Below are 19,185 nucleotides of genomic sequence, written 5' to 3' on the forward strand. Positions count from 1 at the left end.
TGGGACTTCCTGTGTTCAGTCTTTCAACCAGCACAAGACTAAAAAGCTGCCTTCAGGAGACCCTGGGCACAAGTAATAGCTTTGGTATATAGCTGTCTCGAGGAGACTGGACCTGAATACAAGTATAGCTTTGTTTTATAGCATGATAACTAAAATTTGTAAGATGCAAACAGGCTTTATCGCACATCCCCTGCTGATTTAGAAAGTTTTAACAGTGATACCAATGATAGCAACCTTTGTTTGCTGGCTACAGGTCTTCTTTAAGGGCAGTATATTACAAGTTTAGAGGTTAAATATGCAGCAAATACACGTTTATGCATCAGCTGGATTCATAAGAACCTGGTTCCATGCCTTATTAGCTCCTGAATGCAGAATTTTGTGTCGAGGAGTCTGAAAATACAGAACTCGTCTCATTAATACAGCAGATACAAGTGTACATATGCTGTCTAGTATAATAGACCAACTATTTGAGGGATATCTGGCACCTTAACTGTCCACATATTCTGCCTTTAATTGGCAGACAGTCGTAAGTGACAGATCCAATTTAAGTTACAGCATTTTTACATGATAACTGTTCACCAGCAATATTTATAGTGATCCCGTTTTATAGTACCATAGCTGTTCTAACACTGGCTAATAATTTAGAATTGTAATGGGTTTTAAATGTTTCATCTGTTTGTATACGGATAGGAAGGGGGAGGCTTTCTGATAAATGGGAAGCCTGCACTAATATTCAGATGTTTCCATCTTTTTAGGTTTTAAAAAAGTTATTGCCACCTGGATCCAGTCCTTTTTAATCACTAAAACTAAGAACAAGGTTAGTTAATTATACAGCAATGAACATTTTATACAGATCAGCTAAGCAGGCTCTTCAATAGTTCTATCTGAAAAGGAGATTATAGATCATGTGTTATAAAACAGACAAACAAATGGTAATTTTACAGAACTAAACTAGAGCTGAAAATCAATGGATTGATTCAGTGGTCAGTCATATACAGAGCTTTATCACCAACGCACCACGAAAGCATGTGAGAAAATCAATCTAGATCCAGAGGAGAGTGGAGAACGTGTTACAGAGGTTAAATGCAACTCCCATTGTGCATATTACCGTATATATAGCAGCTGTTACGGAGAACAATCACTTGGGCCTTGTACACACTAGTTAATAGTAAAGTTTCAGCAGCAGTTTTTAGTGCCACTTCAATAATCAAAAATTCCAGAAACCAGCAGACCCCCATTAAAGTCTATAGGTTTTGGCAGGGTATGAACATAGATTCGGTCTCTATGGCATGGCTCTGTTAGTAGTACTTCTGTGAATACAGCCCAAGCTATAGGAAAGCAACCCACAAAGCTTTGATTGATTTCTCACGGTGATGACCATTCAAAACTATTTAGTATTACACACATCCATCAGGGATTTCATCTATCATTCTATCAGTTAGAATACTTTACACCAAAATGCTGACTGCTGCTCTGTGAACCTACCATTTTATTACTAGATTAGTAACAGGACTACCTAGGGAGATTTCCCAATCTAAAAAACAATAGTATAAAAAAAAAAAAAAGGAACACTTGCCTACATTGGTCAAAGCCATAATGGATCGTTTAACTTTTTAAAGTTAATTTTACACCCTATTTGAGTAGAAGTGAATAAAACACTAACAAGAGATTTGTCCATAAGGTTTAATAACATAACTTGGATTATAATTACAAAGTCAACTGCTTGGATTTTTTAGACAGCAAACAATATTACAGCTAAGAACGGTTTAGCTCAAATAAAAAATAAAAATGGAATATTGAAATGCAGCTTGGTTCAGGACAGTCTACAGCTAACACTAAACTTTGTTAGTAACCTTCATTGTCAAACAAAGTCACTTAGCCTACTATTTAACTCATTTTACATGAAAAGCATTTACGTTTAAAGTTTTTTTTTTTTTTGTTTTGTGTTTTGTTAACAACGAAAATAAAATGGGTCTAAATATCCTCAAATGGATATTTTGTATTCACCAATTTTAAAAGCGTTTCCTATGAGGGAGAGGTCGGGTTAGATTAAGGAAGTACGGGGTAGGAGAGGGGGAAAAAAAAAAAAAAAAGGAGTCACAGAGCACAAAGAATTTACTTGTGTTGTGGGATAAGGAACAGGAAGTCCTTGGACACAAGATAATCAGTAATAATTGGAGGAGTGGCAATCTTAGAAGCGCCTGTATGGGTGGTCTCTGTAGGCACTGCCTTTAGCTGGGTGAGAAGATGGTACTTTCAAGGAAGGCCGGGAACCATTCCAATTGTCTTGTCCTACAAAACAACAACATGGCAAAAGACATGAACAAACATTTTATTCACAACTGCCTGTACCTGGCAAAAATAAAAAAAAAATGTATATATCATTTCCTTACAGAAAAGTGCAGAGGGGGAAATAGGGAACCCACTTTAGACCACAAAGCATTTAAAAACAATGTTTAACCCCTTAAGGTCCGGGCCAATTGTCACTTAGCAGTTTTGTTTTTTCCTCCTCGCCTTCTAAGACCCATAACTCTTCCATTTTTCCACCTACAGGGCCATGTGAGGGCTTGTTCTTTTATTCAGGAACAGGTGTACTTTGTAATGGCAGCTTTCAATCTGCTATAAAATGAATGACTGAACCCCGAAAATCATTTATGGGGTGAACTTGGGTCAAAAAATGTGATTCTGCAAATTTTGGGGGGCTTCCATGTTTACGTAATGCACTTTGTGGTAAAACTGACATTTTCTCTGTTATATAGGTCAGTCTGAACACAGCGATATGCATGTTTACTAGGTATTCTAACGTTTTTGCAAATAGGTATATTTAAAATGGCTCTATTGCAAATCCTATAGCGCATTTATTTTTTCACCTACAGGGTCGTATGGGATGTCATTTTTTTGCATCATGATCTATAGTTTTTTATTAGTATTTTTTCTATATCAGATGTATTGATCGCTTTATTACATTTTTTTATACATAAAATATCAAAACAAAACATTCTTGAACATTTTTGTTTACACAGTGTGGGAATAGTATTGTTTTATTTTATTGGAAAGTACGATTACGCACGCTACGGTGTATTATATGTTAATTAACTTTATTTTTATGTGTTCTATGAATAAAATGGGAAGGGATGTGTGATTTTTACTTTTATTGGGGGAGGGGCTTTGGGGCATTTTGTAAAACATTTATTTACACTTATAGTCCCCTTAGGAAACTCGCATACATACATTTCAGAAACTGATCCCTGCTATGCCACAGCATAGCAGGGAACAGTGTTGTCTGCAATCTTCTGATAGAGCCTGCCTGTGGCAGACTGAACAGAAGACTGCATGGAGGTAAGCTGTATACCTCCGGCAGTCAGGAAATGAGTGTCTGCGGGGCCCTGATCGATAAGTGACTGGAGATCCTTCGGTCACTTATACTTAAATGCTGCGGTGTTTAAAGGGGTTAATGGCAAGCAGTGTGATGGCAGCCCACCATTAAGGGTGAGGGCCTGGCTGCAGATAGCAGCTGGTCCTCACTGGCTATGGAGCAAGCTCATCTCGTGAGCCCACTTCATAGCCCGGGACCACTCCAGGGCATACATTTACACCCTCCTACGTTAAGGCACAGGCAGCGGAGGTGTAAATGTACGCCTACGGTCGTTAAGGGGTTAAAGGGGATTGTCACATTGGCGCAACGTTATGGAAATTTATAATAGTTATAAATAACCTGTAATTATATTTTTCAGTCTGCTGGGCTGACAGGGATCTTTTTTGTGGAGTTCTGTAGTTTTCATCCATACCACTTTTGCATGCATGTTTTTTGTTTTTAACACTTCTAAATCCATTTCCTATGATGTGATCAAAGATGAGCAATATTTTACTTTTGCCTTTTTGTACTTAAGCTGTTGACTGTGCAGTATAAGGAATACGATAATTCAGCGTGCAGTAATACCAAATTCTTAACATTTTGTTTTTTTTTTTAAATAGGAAAAAGGGGCAGAGTTGTCTTTATTAAAGGAAGGGGTTTATATAAACAAAACTTAACTGATCCATTAGATCTGCACTGTGTTGGTACAGCGGCTAGATCAAGAGTCATGACAGCCAGAGGCCTCGAAAAGACCTCTGTGCCAGCTATTAGCAGGGGCCTTGGACTGGGAGATTCTGGATATGGAGCGGGCTTGAGTCCAGCACCCACTCCATACACCCTTAACTGCAAAAATCACATGTACTTGATTATGGATTAAGGTGTTAAATGACCATAGCAATATTTTGTTAACCGCTCATTTCTGTAAAAAGGAAACACTTACCATAGGTTTCATAAGATTCTGGACCCTCACCATGTCCATAGTCATAATACTCTGTATCCCTAAACAAAGACATTTCATACATTAGTTTTTTTATTTGCTTTTTAGGAGCTTTACTGCAGTACTACAGAAGCAACATCTAGCTTACTGTTACCTTTTTTGTTTGCAAAGAATTAAAGGTGCAAAGGTCTATAAGGTTAAAGGGTTCTAAGGAATTCCCCAAAACTATATACTGCGTGTTCCCTTAAGCAAAATGGTTGTGTTAATGATTCTATAGCTGTACCCATTACTAGCCAATAGCTGGAACAGACAATTTAAAACTGCTCATATATCACTAATATACTGAAGTTTTAGATTAGGATCAGGCACAGTGTTATACTAAATACAACATCTACGTTAGAAGTCAAAATTTATGCTCCAAGACAAGCCTGATGCCTGAAAACCCTTTTATTTTTTTAGAAAATTTGGTCAGCCACCACTCTGAAAACACTATTTCTACCATGCCTAGGCAGTTAAAGTAAATTCATGATAGAAATAGTAGTGCCCTGTCCTAAAGGAACACAGAAGTGTGAGATTTTAATGGTGTTTAAAAATTAAAATTTTTAACTTGCATTATTATTCCAACAATTACTTAAATACTGGAACCAAAGTGAATATTTCCTACAGAAATACATAGGTTTATGTCAGTCTTGGCTTGAAATAAGCTTACCCTGGGCTCTGGCTGTAGTAGCTCTCATAAGCCTCATAGCTTGGCTCTGCATATGCATCATCGTAGCCCTGCACAAAAAAAAAAAAAAAAAAAAAGCATACGATTTTATAAAGACTGGTACAATAAAGTGACAGCCACTTCAGGACCCAGAATATACCATTGCATGGAAGTCTCAATTTCCAAAATGTTCCTCCCTTTAAAAGCTGTGTAGTTAACGCTTATTCATCTACTTACATAGTCATCATAGGCTTCGGGTGCAGGTGGTGGCAGAGAAATCCTCTGGATAGAACCAGCCCGAGCCCTGCTAGAAGGTGCTCCCCTGGTTGCGGGTGCAGGTGCTACACTTCGGCTAACACTACCACCACGTGAAATTGATCCTCTTCCTGGGGCTCCCCTTGGAACAAGTGGGCGTATAGGGCCAGCTCTTCCTCTAAAATGGAAAGAAAGAAAACACACTATGAAAAAGTATAATTTGTGCATGCTGTTCATGGTTACCATGCTGCTTGCTTTTGAGCTACATGTCAGCCTTGTATATTCTTAGTATCAGTGGCTAAGGACTTCTGTACAGAACTGCTGCGTCACAATCCCTCTAAACATACCGCTTCTTAATTTAGACTTTACACAAAAATGCTCTTGTAACCAAGCACTAGTCCCGTTTACAGAGTCAACAACCCCTGTATTATGTACCTAGAAATTTATGACTAAAATGGGATCTAAACTGCAGGAACCCACACCGCTATTTAGTAGATGGTCCGGGGTTTACGGCACTGTTATCTTTGTATGGTGTTGATGCGGCAGCAGGTGTCCTATATGAGCATTCCCACCAATCAGGCATTAAAGGGATACTCCATGTGCACTTCTGTGACATGAACTGTTCAAAGCTGAAGAAGTTTTCTATGGGGATTTGCTACTGCTCTGGACAGTTCCTGATACAGACAAAAGGGTGGCAGCAGAGAGCACTGTGTCAGACTGAAAAGACTACACCACTTCCTGAAGGGCAAAAAAAACTTAATCGTTCAAGTACTTAATGCAGTTGTGCTTTAAAGGAGTCCTGCTCCTTCTGCTTCCTCGTGTTCCACTTCTCCCTTCCAACTCTGGGGCTCCCGCTCCCCTTTCGTCTCAGAAGTTATCACCAGTGATGGTCAGCAGGAGGAAGAGGAGCACCGGAGAGCAGAAGAGGTAGGACTTTCTCTGCTGTCCAGATAACCCCTTTAATAAAAACTTTTGACATATCACAGTGACAAAACTAATTGGACAGGGCCTCAAGTGCGTCAGCAAGCGGCTGTCAATCATCTTCATCCAGCAGTCCTTTAAATGGAGCATCCTGGATGGAGATCGCTTGCCCTTATGGGCAAGGGTCTAAAGTGACGTTAGTGCCCACCGATACTGAATTACTTTTTGACACCAGTTGAGTTGAAAAACTTTTCCCTCTTGCGGCATACCCCTGTGGATATTTTTATAAATCAGTTTTATAAACCCGGACAATCCCATTAAGGGTAAAGTTATATGATGCAGTGTGCTCTGTGCGCTATGGATGTAAATTTAGGACTACGAGACAAACTCAAAACTACTGTAGAACATACATGAAAGTAGATGAGAACGTCACAGCACAATACCTTGATGGTGGAGCTGCAGTAGGGGGTGCTCCTCCTCTACCACGCACAGGTCCTCCTCTTCCTCCACGGGCGGTCTCTGGTGGGGCTCCATTCAGATATGACAACTCCAAAAATTGCTCCTGACAAATATCATCCATCATATCCTGTGAGCAAACGTGAACATATACATGGGGTTTTGACAATTAAAATACGGTACTTTTAAGAAAAAGGACAAATCAGCAAGCACGTCCAAATCCGTTCTCCCATTTTCATTAACTGCACCACTGTGTAGTTCAGACGGTGAGCTTACCAGCTCTGCAGTGAATACTTGTTTTGGGAAAACAACTTTCCCCAAGCAGAAGTGTTGCGGAAAGGACTGTTCAAGCAATTGTGTCCTATAGACTTAAAGCGTACCCATCATAAGTGTTCAGAAACCACCTGAATCTCAAAAATGAGTCTGATGTAATGCATTTAAAGGGAATCTGTCAGCTGCAATTCACATTCCTAACTGCTGACAAAAACACAGGAACATAGACAAACTTAAAATACTTGGATTTACTATAAAAGCAGCAATTTGTATATACCATACCTTTAGCTACAATATAAAGAGTTTCATTTAGAAATGGTAAAGTAAAAGTAATGTCTGCACAAGAATCTACATACCGGCACCAAAAACTTCTTGACTTCCTCCATTGCATGTGCCATTCGGGTATATGCCTCACAGGGCGGGCCAAAAACTTCAATGAAAACATGAAGATCCATGTTCAAGTGACTATATTTTGGGTCTCCCCCCTTTCGTAGTTCTTCCTCCTAAAAAAAGTATTAATAGGGTATGTTAATAAGACAAAGTTGGAAAGGTAATGGACCACCCACAGACTTCTTATGGATTGCGATCAGCAGGAAACATACCTTAGCTTTATCCCGCATTGATCCCTTCCCCAACACAGAAATTTTTGCTCCAGTCTCTTCCTGCAGCCTCTTGATGGTATTGCCTTGTGGACCCAAGATCTTACCAACAAAGTTAAACTAGGAAAAGAAATACAAGCCAAAATAAATCTATAGAAAGTAAAAAAATTTAATAAATGCACATATGGGCAATATCTTCTAGAGACAACACCACTATTCTCCAGTTTGGGTAGGGTTTGCTGTAAAATAGTGCAATTTTCTGCCATGATTTTGACTCAACATTTTTACCGCAATTACACTGTTCATGGCAAAATTGCATCATTAGGCTACGTTCACACGTAGCAAAGGTGGCGTAATTCTTCGCTACTGAATGCTGCCAGCCTCCCTGTCATAACTGTCTATGGGAGGCTCAAGCGGCTCCTCTCTCCGCACTCAAGAATGAACATGTTCATTCTTCATTGCCGAAAGAGGAGGCGCTTGAGCCTCCCACAGACTGTCATTACGACAGGGAGGCTGGCGGCATTCAGTAGCGGAGAATTACGCCACCTTTGCTACGTGTGAACGTATCCTCAATGCAGAACACAGTATGTGATGACTGCCCAAGTGCAGTGCGTTAGCTTTAATTGCTACAAAATGCAGAAAAAAAAATACTGTCACACAGGGTGAGATCAGGTGAGTGGGAAGGGCATGCGGTTAGGAAATTTTGGAAAAAAATCTGCAAATAAAACTGTTACTACAACACTTTAAGTAATTTTTTTTTTTAATAGTAAATGGTGACTGCATAACCTGAAGTGGCTGATTTGGAAGAGGCATCAGTGTATTTACCCTGCACCTTAAAAGAATTTAATTCTTTTTACAATTGATAGCCATGCATCATTCTTTTGGCACTAGGAATAGCTCCATAATTAAACAGTAATACTAGGTGCAGCCACAAATGAAATGAAAGGGGTGTAGAACTGATCCGTGAGGATGCTAGGATGCTAGAGATCAATTTTAGTCAATCTGGAAACCCCTTAAAACAACTTTTAATGCAACTTGTAGTGCAGAAAAAAACCCAAAAACACACTACTCACTTTAGGGTACAGTTTGACTGGAATCAAGATTCGCTCTTTCAGTTTCATGTTCTTGTGAGAAAACAAGTCTAAATATGTGTCTTCTTCATCCTTCTTGGGTTCGCCTCCCTTCTTTAGTCTTTCAATTTCTGCAACAGAAATTCAAAAGATGCATTCAGTATCAGTCTGTAACCAGTGAAAGAAAATCCAAGCTAGACATTTTCTTTAAAAGGGGTATTACAGCCATTTTAAACTCTTGATATGTTGCTCGGACATGGAACATTATTCTTACCGTTCCAGGCTCCCCTGACGGCCTCCTACGGCATCTCTAGAGCCGCCCACCTCCACTTCGGAGATGAACTCGTCTCAGCAGTGACCGCTCCACAGCCAGGGCAGCAACATATCAGAAGCATAAAAGGGCTGCAATATCCTTTAAGTTGAGACTTCCTGTTCTTATATACAGACAGGACTACAGTAGAGTGACAGAGGTGAACAGAATAGCTGCTGCTCACTACTCCCTGTAGAATGACTTATGTAAAGATCACCGAGCATGACCACAAGAATTTCTTATTTACCAGAGCAGTTCACTGTATACATATACAGGGGTACCCCAAGTTTCAGGATGACCATGCTGTGATTTTTTTTTTTTTTTTTTTTAGAGTCAGGTTTAGAAAAAGCAGGGTCCTCGAAAAATAAAAAGGAGCCACAATCCCTTGGTGTCCAAAAAGGTAAAGTAGTACAGAACATGTAGTACCACACTATACTATAGGAAGGCGCTCCTATAAAGCCAATAGGTGACTGCACTTCAGTAATACTGGGGTTTTACCAGTAAAATGGGCACTTACTGGTTGGACCATCTAGCCATTCTCATGTGTCACTGATTTGTACTGTAGCATTGTACACATCAAGTATGGTCTCAAGTTACAATGGTCCAGGACAACCCATGCTGACAATATTGTAGCCTGACACTTAAAAGGGAAACTATCAGCAGGTTACAAGCCTCTAACCTGCCGATATGTCCCTATTTAACACAGGGCGCTGAGGATGAACATTTGCTTAACTTGATCCTCAAACTATAAAAATTCCCAAATATGTCGCCGAGGTCAAGGTAAGAACTTACCTTCATCCTCAGTGCCCCATGCGGTATAGGGACATATCAGCAGGTTACATTCCTCTAACCTGCTGATAGTTCTCCTTTAAAGGGAAAGTGCCATCAGAAAATGAGAGTTTAAATAATTTTGTATGGTTAACATTTAAGAATTTCTTTTCTAATTTTCCATTTTACTATGTATAAAAAAATCCTGAAAGCTTGCTGTTTTCATTCTAGCCCTTCTTATCAACCCAGATAGGAGTACAGTGAGGAGACAGCAGTATATACATTACAGATACACAGCACAGCTGCTGCTCACACCTCAGCCCTCCATCTCCCCTGTGGAATAAGCTCACAGAGCATGGTCACAAATGTTTCCCATACAAAGAACAGGGTCTGGAGATGATCACTGTGTCCATGAGGGTTGCTGTAAAGCATGTCACTAAAAGCTGTTAAAGTGACTGTACCACCAGGCCCAGAAAGAAGCACTGGAGGCGGGCCAACCTACCCTTAGTGGGAGGAAACCCCAGCCCCTCCATGACGCGACTCTATTAGAATCAATGGAACCCTATCATAGAGGGGCGGGGGTTTACTCCCACTAAGGGTGGCTTGGCCCGCCTCCAGTGCTTCTGCTTGGTCCTGGTGGTACAGTCACTTTAAACATGAAAATTAGAAAACGGAGAAATAAAAAAAAATGGAAGTGGCATTTTCTTGCTCTATTGCAGAATGCCGAAACCTTAACACAAAGTTTTTGGCAATGCTTCTCACAAATAATCTGCCTGTGTAAAGGGGCTTGAGTCTCTACTTGCAGAAGCAATCTGAGACCACTCTTGAAATATTGTGCTAATTTCTTGAACTGAAAATCAGTTTCAATTATATAAATTAAGATATTTAATATAAGGCCAAGGCCACATGACTTGGCAATTCCCAGCAGTGCGACCAGGAACCACTGTCACACAACTCCTCTCATACAAGTGAATAGGGCCACATTGCAACTTACCCTGACCCCCAGCATTGCAAAAAAAAAAAAATATACACATCTGTTGCACAACCAGGAATTGCTCTGTATCCCTATCTGAAATATTAATAAAATTCCAGAAAATTGTGGCACAAATCAGCTGTGTGTAAATACACCCCAAGGGCTGTCTACATCTGCACTAGCTCAATCCATAGAAAGGAGCGGTTACAGCCAACCCTACACTCCCCATGTAATGAATAAGCACAGCACTGTCTGTGCCAGGTACGGAATAACACAAATTCTTCCCTACCCAGTCATCTTACATGCCATAAAACAGTCTGCAAATAAATACTTAGAAAACTTGCACTTAAAGAATCAATCGTCACCTCAATAAACCACAACTTGCTATAGTGTATGACCGTGTGCACAACGTATACAGCCAGTCTACAGAATATACTGTGAGTGTGACCAGCCATGAAAGAAGACCACACATGCTGGCAGACAAAGAACAGCTGCTCTGGGAGGGAGGGGATCATCATGGAGGCTCCAGCAGCTTACCACAGAACAAAGTGCTGCTGTGTGCAACCCTCACATCATAGATTTGGCCTGATAGGAGCGAAAATCAACACTAACCCCACTAGGGAGGATGCAGTTGTCAGAGATGAACGGACATCAGGACAATGAATGAGGCGCATAAAGACGGGGCTAAAAATACGCAGCTGATCCCATCAGACTGTTCAGATAACCAGATGCGATTAGACAGACCTCGCTTCCATTACACATCACCGGGACAGCTCTGTCCTATGCAGCCATGTCTGTCTCATTCCTGGAAAATCTACTTATTTTTACATGACTGCTCAGCATTCAAGAGGAAAACAAAACATGGATGCAGTACAAGGCCAGCAAATCATACAAGTAACAGGGGGCTACCCTAGACCTACAGATGCCGCTACTGATCATAGCTGTCCCTTCAGTCAGGCAATAGATTAGGAACACTAGAACGGACCAGCTGCCTGTACACGGCCACACAGGGTAAACATTACATGCAGCCTGAAATATCTGCGCACATTAACTGATTTGATTTAAAGGAGTTCTCCTATAATAGGAACTTGTACAACCCCGTCACATGTTCACTAGTGTAGTAAGTAACCTTGCCGGCATATATATTATATATATACACATACACACACATACGCGTCAGGAACATCTGCACTGTACTTCAATGGTAAGGCACACAGCTGTTTACAGGGTAGTAGAGGAATAATTTACATGACCCTTTAGTGGCTGGTTTCTCTCTTTTTTTCCCTTTAAGTGTTCTGAAGATCAGAGAAACTGACCATTTGCTGTTTTAAACACTTTATTCTCTCAGGCACTAAGGATGATGTATCTCTCTTACCTTCATCCTCAGCTCTGTTCCCATGCAGTTTCAATGTAGTCTGTGAGGTAAGGCCATTGGGAGCGCTGACGACACCCAGAGCGCCGATCCAGCCTGCCCCCGACAGGCCTGCTCCACTGATAATCATTAGAAGGGGCCGGCCAGGGGCAGATCAGCGCTGCAAACGGCCTTACTGCACAGAGGACTACATTGAAACTGCACAGGAACAGTGCTGAGGAGGAAGGTAAGAGATATACCATCATCCTCAGTGTCCCAAGCTGATTGTTCTCCTTTAAATGAGATGTCCAGCGAGCAGAGAAGCCATCACTTCTTACTTCACATCACTCCACTTTCCCCCTGCTCTAGTCACAGACATATACCTCCTAAGACAAAAGGGGCTGGGTCCAATACAGTAAGGCAAGCACAGGGAGGGAGCAGAGGCTAAGGAAACAGAAGGTGGGATTTTCTGCTCCCCATCCCTTTGAGGAGGGGTACCTCTGACATTTCATCCCCTCCTTCCACAAACCAGAGCACTTATGTTTCCATCACAGCTGTATTATGGTTTCTTTGTGGGGTAAGTTGTATTTCTTAGCAGCACCATTTACATCAACAGAATGTGCTGACGAACATGTAAATTACTGGGGGGGGGGGGGGGAATGTATGGGAAAAAACAAAACAAACCATTTTCTATCAGTCTACTATGCTTTAAAAATGCAATGCATCATGTGCCTTATAGACTGCTTTATAGGGAACCAATGTTTACAACATCACAAGTACCATCAGTACATTGCTTTTTTTTTATTTTTACATGGATAGACTGGTGGCAGCACAGGGATGCCGATGCAATGGTCCTTTTTTGAACTGCGACCCGGTCCCCACATACTGCGCCAGTCTATCACGAGCACCGGCTGGGGTGAGGCACTGGAGGGGGGCTGGCCCGCCCCTAGTGTGCGAAGATGGGCCCTTCCCTCTGACGTGACTGCACTAATTGTAATGGAGCTGCGTCACAGAAGGGAGGGGGTTCCGTGACACTGGGGGTGGGCAGGCAGGCCCGCCTTCAGTGCGTCACCCCAGCCAGTGCTCGGTGATACAGGCGCTGGGCGAGGGAACCAGGACGATGTTCAAAAAAAGGATTGTGGTGCAGGTCTACCTATATAAAAATCACAAGTGTGATGTAGCGGTGGTACATTCGCTTTAAAGAAAAACCATCAGCAGGTTTGACCATAAGAACCTGCTAATATGTATCTGGTGCTGCAGGGCAGTTTATTCCAGCCCCGGTCTTCTCATTCTCTGTGACGCTGTTGAGGAACCTGTTCCTAAAGAAATACACCAGTCAGGTGCACCATGGTGTTCCTCTGCCCCGTCTGCACTGTACCCCTCTGACTCTCCAAGGAGAGAGAAGTGGCCATTTATGTATAACTAGATGGGGACCTACAAGCCAGCTGGTCCAGAGGAACACCCCCTGGGCACTGTACAGACTAGTAAGCACATTTGTCTAGGTACATATTCCTACTAAACAAAGAAAGAAATAAGATGACCGGCACTGGAATGAGCAGCTCTGCAGCAACAGGTACATAGCACAGGTTCCCAAACTGAATGATTTTCCTTTAAAATCAGTCTCTGGTTTTAATTTTTTGCTGTTCCATTTCAGGCACATGAACACAGGGACAGCTATCCAAGCCGGGGATATAAATAAACTTTACAGCAGCCACATGGTCTTCAGAAAACAGTCTGGAGCTGACTCATTGACCCACATGGGAGGCGCATACACTGTGCAGTGAGAGGGGAGCCATGACCACCACCTATTGTAAATAGTGCATTCTCTACTATCTATATACACTCACCGCCACTTTATTAGGTACACCTGTCCAACTGCACGTTACCACTTAATTTCTAATCAGCCAATCACATGGCGGCAACTCAGTGCATTTAGGCATGTAGACATGGTCAAGACAATCTCCTGCAGTTCAAACAGAGCATCAGTATAGGGAAGAAAGGTGATTTGAGTGCCTTTGAACGTGGCATGGTTGTTGGTGCCAGAAGGGCTGGTCTGAGTATTTCAGAAACTGCTGATCTACTGGGATTTTCACGCACAACCATCTCTAGGGTTTACAGAGAATGGTCCGAAAAAGAAAAAACATCCAGTGAGCGGCAGTTCTGTGGGCGGAAATGCCTTGTTGATGCCAGAGGTCAGAGGAGAATGGGCAGACTGGTTCGAGCTGATAGAAAGGCAACAGTGACTCAAATAGCCAACCGTTACAACCAAGGTAGGCAGAAGAGCATCTCTGAACGCACAGTACATCCAACTTTGAGGCAGATGGGCTACAGCAGCAGAAGACCACAGCGGGTGCCACTCCTTTCAGCTAAGAACAGGAAACTGAGGCTACAATTTGCACAAGCTCATCGAAATTGGACAGCAGAAGATTGGAAAAACGTTGCCTGGTCTGATGAGTCTCGATTTCTGCTGCGACATTCGGATTGGTAGGGTCAGAATTTGGCGTCAACAACATGAAAGCATGGATCCATCCTGCCTTGTATGAACGGTTCAGGCTGGTGGTGGTGGTGTCATGGTGTGGGGAATATTTTCTTGGCACTCTTTGGGCCCCTTGGTACCAATTGAGCATCGTTGCAACGCCACAGCCTACCTGAGTATTGTTGCTGACCATGTCCATCCCTTTATGACCACAATGTACCCAACATCTGATGGCTACTTTCAGCAGGATAATGCGCCATGTCATAAAGCTAGAATCATCTCAGACTGGTTTCTTGAACATGACAATGAGTTCACTGTACTCAAATGGCCTCCACAGTCACCAGATCTCAATCCAATAGAGCATCTTTGGGATGTGGTGGAGCGGGAGATTTGCATCATGGATGTGCAGCCGCCAAATCTGCGGCAACTGTGTGATGCCATCATGTCAATATGGACCAAAATCTCTGAGGAATGCTTCCAGCACCTTGTTGTATCTATGCCACGAAGAATTGAGGCAGTTCTGAAGGCAAAAGGGGGTCCAACCCATTACTAGCATGGTTTACCTAATAAAGTGGCCGGTGAGTGTATAGGTTTCATTGTAATTTCACCTGTGAGGTTAATGATAAAAAAAACTTGAGCCTTTAATGATGGAAACGACTAGGAAAAAGGGCCCAGGATGATTACTAAAAATGATCAGTCTCCTCCACCCAGTTACCTATCCAGAAAATACTACTCCCTTCTCCTACAGTGGGAGACTGGTCTGAAACAAACAAGTCACATTTGTGTTCCTCCTGCAAATAAACTCATTGTACTACATATTATGCACCTAAGTTACATATGACACTGCTTCGGCTTAGGGCCCTATTACACGGGACGATTAACGTGCGGAAAATCGTTATAGCGTTCAAATTCAAATGATAATCGTCCTGAGTTATTACAGACAAGGATCGAAAAACTGTTTGTGCCTCATTGATCGTTGATTCAGATCTGACCCTAAAGTCATTGTTCGCTGTAATTCTACATTCGTTCGCCGTATTCCCAAATCGTTCCTTCTTTTGCTGGGATCAGATGGAGTAAACGATTGTAGTTACAATCGCAACGAACGACCATTGTTCTGTGTAATGTGGTGAACGAATTCAGGTTAACGATAAACAATCTTGTTTGCGATCATTCATTGTTAGGGTGCGTTTACACAGAAAGCTTAATCTGACACATTTTGGAAGCCAAAGTCAAGAATGAATTTTAAAAGAGGATAGATCTCAGTCTTTCCTTTATGACCTGATCCTTGTTTATAGTCTGTTCCTGGTTTTGGCTTCGAAGATCTGTCAGATTAATGGTCCGTTTACATGAATCGATAATTTGCCCAATTGATCGTTTAACAATTTAGAAGCAATGATTGTCTTGCAGTGTGCGCGGGGGATCACACACACACACACTTGACTGTGGCCCCAATGGTGTACCTCTCTACCTTCCTTCCTTATCTCCCCATACAGGGCAAATCCTGGCCAATATACGAGTATACCCCCCTTGGAATCTATGGACACTAAACTCCTAGCCAATCTCATCTGTCTGGCTGCCCCTCTGCATGTCCTCCACTCCTCCTAGTAGTCACCACAAGCTGGATTGATGGGACAAGAGAAAAGCATAAAGCACTGAGCAGCGGGGACAGTCCACATAGCAGGATAGCCCTGGCCGCATGCACTGAGATAGCGGTCAGCACCACAAGAAGCCAATGGATGTCCACTCATAGTAGACGCTACATTATACTCTCATAATGGACACTACATTATGGGACATACTAAAAAGCATGAACAAAAAGCATGAAGAAAAAGAATCATCATTATTTCCTATGGGGAAACATGTAAAATATGGTTTTAATTAGTTTTATTAGTGAGATAGACCCAGAATGAACGGCATTGTTCTGTAGTGCTCAGTGGACTGAGCGTATATACCGATGTGCGATACCCTACGGTAGGGTATCACACATCGGTGTCTATGGTACATACGCTCAGTCCACTGAGCACTACAGAACAATGACGTTCATTCTGGGTCTATCACTAATAAAACCAATTAAACCACATTTTACATGTTTCCCCATAGGAAATAATGATCATTCTTTTTCTTCATGCTTTTTAGCATGTCCCCTCCATCATACTCCCATGTAGCATCACTTTCTCTGGAAAGTCACAACCAATAACTTTTCCCACCTTGTATTTTCCTACTTTAGCTTGAAGACCCCAACACAGAGATAGGGCCCTATTCCACGGGAAGATTATCGTTCGGATAACCGTTATCGATCTCAAACGACCGCTATTGGGAACGTCCAGAAATCATTCACCCAATTACAAGGAGCGATAACCGTTACCCACGCTCGTTCTTGCGGCCGTCTTGTCGTCGCCACTGCGAACGACCAAACTATGTTTTATTCCATTTGAACAATTTGTGAATGAGCAATAAAAAAGTCCAGGTCTCATTCAGCAATTTCTCATTCGTCGTTAACTGCTACTCAACCAAACGATTTAACAATTATCCGAACAATAATCATCCCATGGAATAGGGCCCATAGTCACATGACCCCCAGGCTACATAGAGCCCCTCAAAGCCCTGCACTCACTGGGGGAGGGGCAGCCACTAGTGGGGAATCAGCTGTACAATAACATGGACGGCCATTGTCTGCAGTACAAGCTGTGAGGAGAGAGGAGAGTGGTCTGAATACAGGGTTACCTCCCCCCCCCCCCCATTACTACAGATGGAAGAGCCCACCAGACCCCAGAATCACCCCCCCCCCCCCCATTACTACAGATAGAAGAGCCCACCAGACCCCGGAATCACCTCCCCCCCCCCCCATTACTACAGATAGAAGAGCCCTCCAGACCCCGGAATCACCTCCCCCCCCGTTACTACAGATAGAAGAGCCCACCAGACCCCGGAATCACCTCCCCCCCCCCATTACTACAGATGGAAGAGCCCACCAGACCCCGGGATCACCTCCCCTCCCCCCATTATTACAGATGGAAGAGCCCACCAGACCCCGGGATCACCTCCCCTCCCCCCATTACTACAGATAGAAGAGAAGAGCCCACCAGACCCCAGAATCACCTCCCCCCCCCCCCCCCCCATTACTACAGATGGAAGAGCCCACCAGACCCCGGAATCACCTCCCCCCCCCCCATTACTACAGATGGAAGAGCCCACCAGACCCCAGGATCACCTCCCCTCCCCCCATTATTACAGATGGAAGAGCCCACCAGACCCCGGGATCACCTCCCCTCCCCCCATTACTACAGATAGAAGAGAAGAGCCCACCAGACCCCAGAATCACCCCCCCCCCCCCATTACTACAGATAGAAGAGCCCACCAGACCCCAGAATCACCTCCCCCCCACCAATACTACAGATAGAAGAGCCCACCAGACCCCAGAATCACCTCCTCCCCCCATTACTACAGATGGAAGAGCCCACCAGACCCCGGGATCACCTCCCCCCCATTACTACAGATGGAAGAGCCCACCGGACCCCGGGATCACCTCACACACAAGGCCGTGACTATACACCGGCCCAGGCCCTCCTCACGCCTTTCCCGCCACTGTACGTCGCTATTATCACCACAGCTACGCCTCCTCTCCCGGGACCACCTCGCGCTCGTACTCACCGCTGGAGAGCAGGCTCATGGCGTGTGTAAAGGACGGGTCCAGGCTGTCCTTCTCGGCCATCAGCTCGGGCAGATACTTGGTTTCGGACTCCATGTTATCCAATGGCTGGTTACACAACTCGCTGCAGCGAACCTAAACTCCGAGTCCGGCCGATGGCTCCCTTCCCGATGGATAAAAGAAAAGAAGGTGACCCGCCCAGCGGAAGTGACGTCACGGCACGCCTCCTGTTAGGGGGTGGGGAAGACACGTTACAATCCGCAGCGGTAGCTCTAGTGTCTCCAGTACAGGCGCCATTTTGGGTAGGCCACTTGTGCCCGCTATTGCATGTTTTGTAAAAATACGGTCTCCAGTCTGTTATGGCCGTAATAGAGACATCATTACATAATATGTTAGCGTCATTTCACCCCCTAGCGTCCAAAAACGTAACTTCTTCCGGCCGTGGCCTTGGTCGCCGCTGGAGACGATGTACCACGTGTTACAGCATTGTTTGAAGGGAAGACCTGCTATGTAGTGAGGGCCCCAACAAAGACCCCACTGGAAATCTGTTATATTGCTGTTATTAATAGGATAAAAGAACATAAGTAGTAGAAAAGGAGAATAGACATGTGATTGTAGGATAATTCAAGGCAGGGACCATAATAATGATAAAATGCATTTATATAGCACCAACATGATTTGTAATTATGAAGTATATAACCAGACAAAGCAGAATGTAAGGTCCATACACTATGTGATGCCTGCTCACCGCTCCCAGGCTCCAATACCCACAATCCTCCACTCCGACTGCGTGTGTGGACGGACTTCAAGAAACCAGATAGGGCCAGTGTATGTAGCTGCCAAACTCCTCTATTTATTCCATGATCCATAAGAACAGCAAATACTTCATCATGGACACCCCAAAAACAGCCCAGCTAGCTGCACCCTTACTTGTGGCTTACAGAATGCAACACCAAATATAATTTGGGGTGAAAAATAAAACCCCTGTACTGACTTCTTAAAGGGGTTATCCAGCGCTACAAAAACATGGCCACTTTTCCTCCTCTCTTGTCCCCAGATTGGACGGGGTTTCAAACTCAGTTGCAT

General features: G+C 43.3%; 1 protein-coding gene across 2 annotated transcripts; it reads right to left on the minus strand.

The window, feature by feature from the left end:
- Positions 1 to 1,669: 1,669 nt before the first annotated feature.
- On the minus strand, positions 1,670 to 18,317 carry KHDRBS1 (KH RNA binding domain containing, signal transduction associated 1). Of its 2 annotated transcripts, none has more exons than XM_069971337.1 (9): positions 18,102 to 18,317; positions 8,576 to 8,703; positions 7,506 to 7,622; positions 7,260 to 7,406; positions 6,618 to 6,760; positions 5,236 to 5,431; positions 5,002 to 5,069; positions 4,296 to 4,354; positions 1,670 to 2,292 (listed from the first exon to the last, which is right to left on the minus strand). In XM_069971337.1, exons 1-9 carry the CDS (start codon positions 18,193 to 18,195, stop codon positions 2,192 to 2,194), a joined length of 1,053 nt encoding a protein of 350 aa, XP_069827438.1. In that variant the 5' UTR covers positions 18,196 to 18,317; the 3' UTR covers positions 1,670 to 2,191. The 2 variants fall into 2 exon arrangements, with proteins under 2 accessions (XP_069827438.1, XP_069827440.1); XM_069971339.1 differs by having other exon boundaries at positions 6,618 to 6,736; positions 18,102 to 18,316.
- Between the last annotated feature and the right edge of the window lie 868 nt (positions 18,318 to 19,185).

The sequence above is a fragment of the Dendropsophus ebraccatus genome, chromosome 5 (genome assembly GCF_027789765.1).
Source record: "Dendropsophus ebraccatus isolate aDenEbr1 chromosome 5, aDenEbr1.pat, whole genome shotgun sequence".
Lineage (NCBI taxonomy): Eukaryota > Metazoa > Chordata > Amphibia > Anura > Hylidae > Dendropsophus > Dendropsophus ebraccatus.

Excerpts from the sequence above, each read along its gene's own strand:
- KHDRBS1 (XM_069971337.1), bottom strand. The coding sequence starts at position 18,195 with ATGGAGTCCGAAACCAAGTATCTGCCCGAGCTGATGGCCGAGAAGGAC. Across the intron at positions 7,407-7,505 it reads CAATGCGGGATAAAGCTAAG|GAGGAAGAACTACGAAAGGG; the intron begins GTATGTTTCCTG and ends TACTTTTTTTAG. Across the intron at positions 5,070-5,235 it reads CCGAAGCCTATGATGACTAT|GGCTACGATGATGCATATGC; the intron begins GTAAGTAGATGA and ends TTTTTTGTGCAG.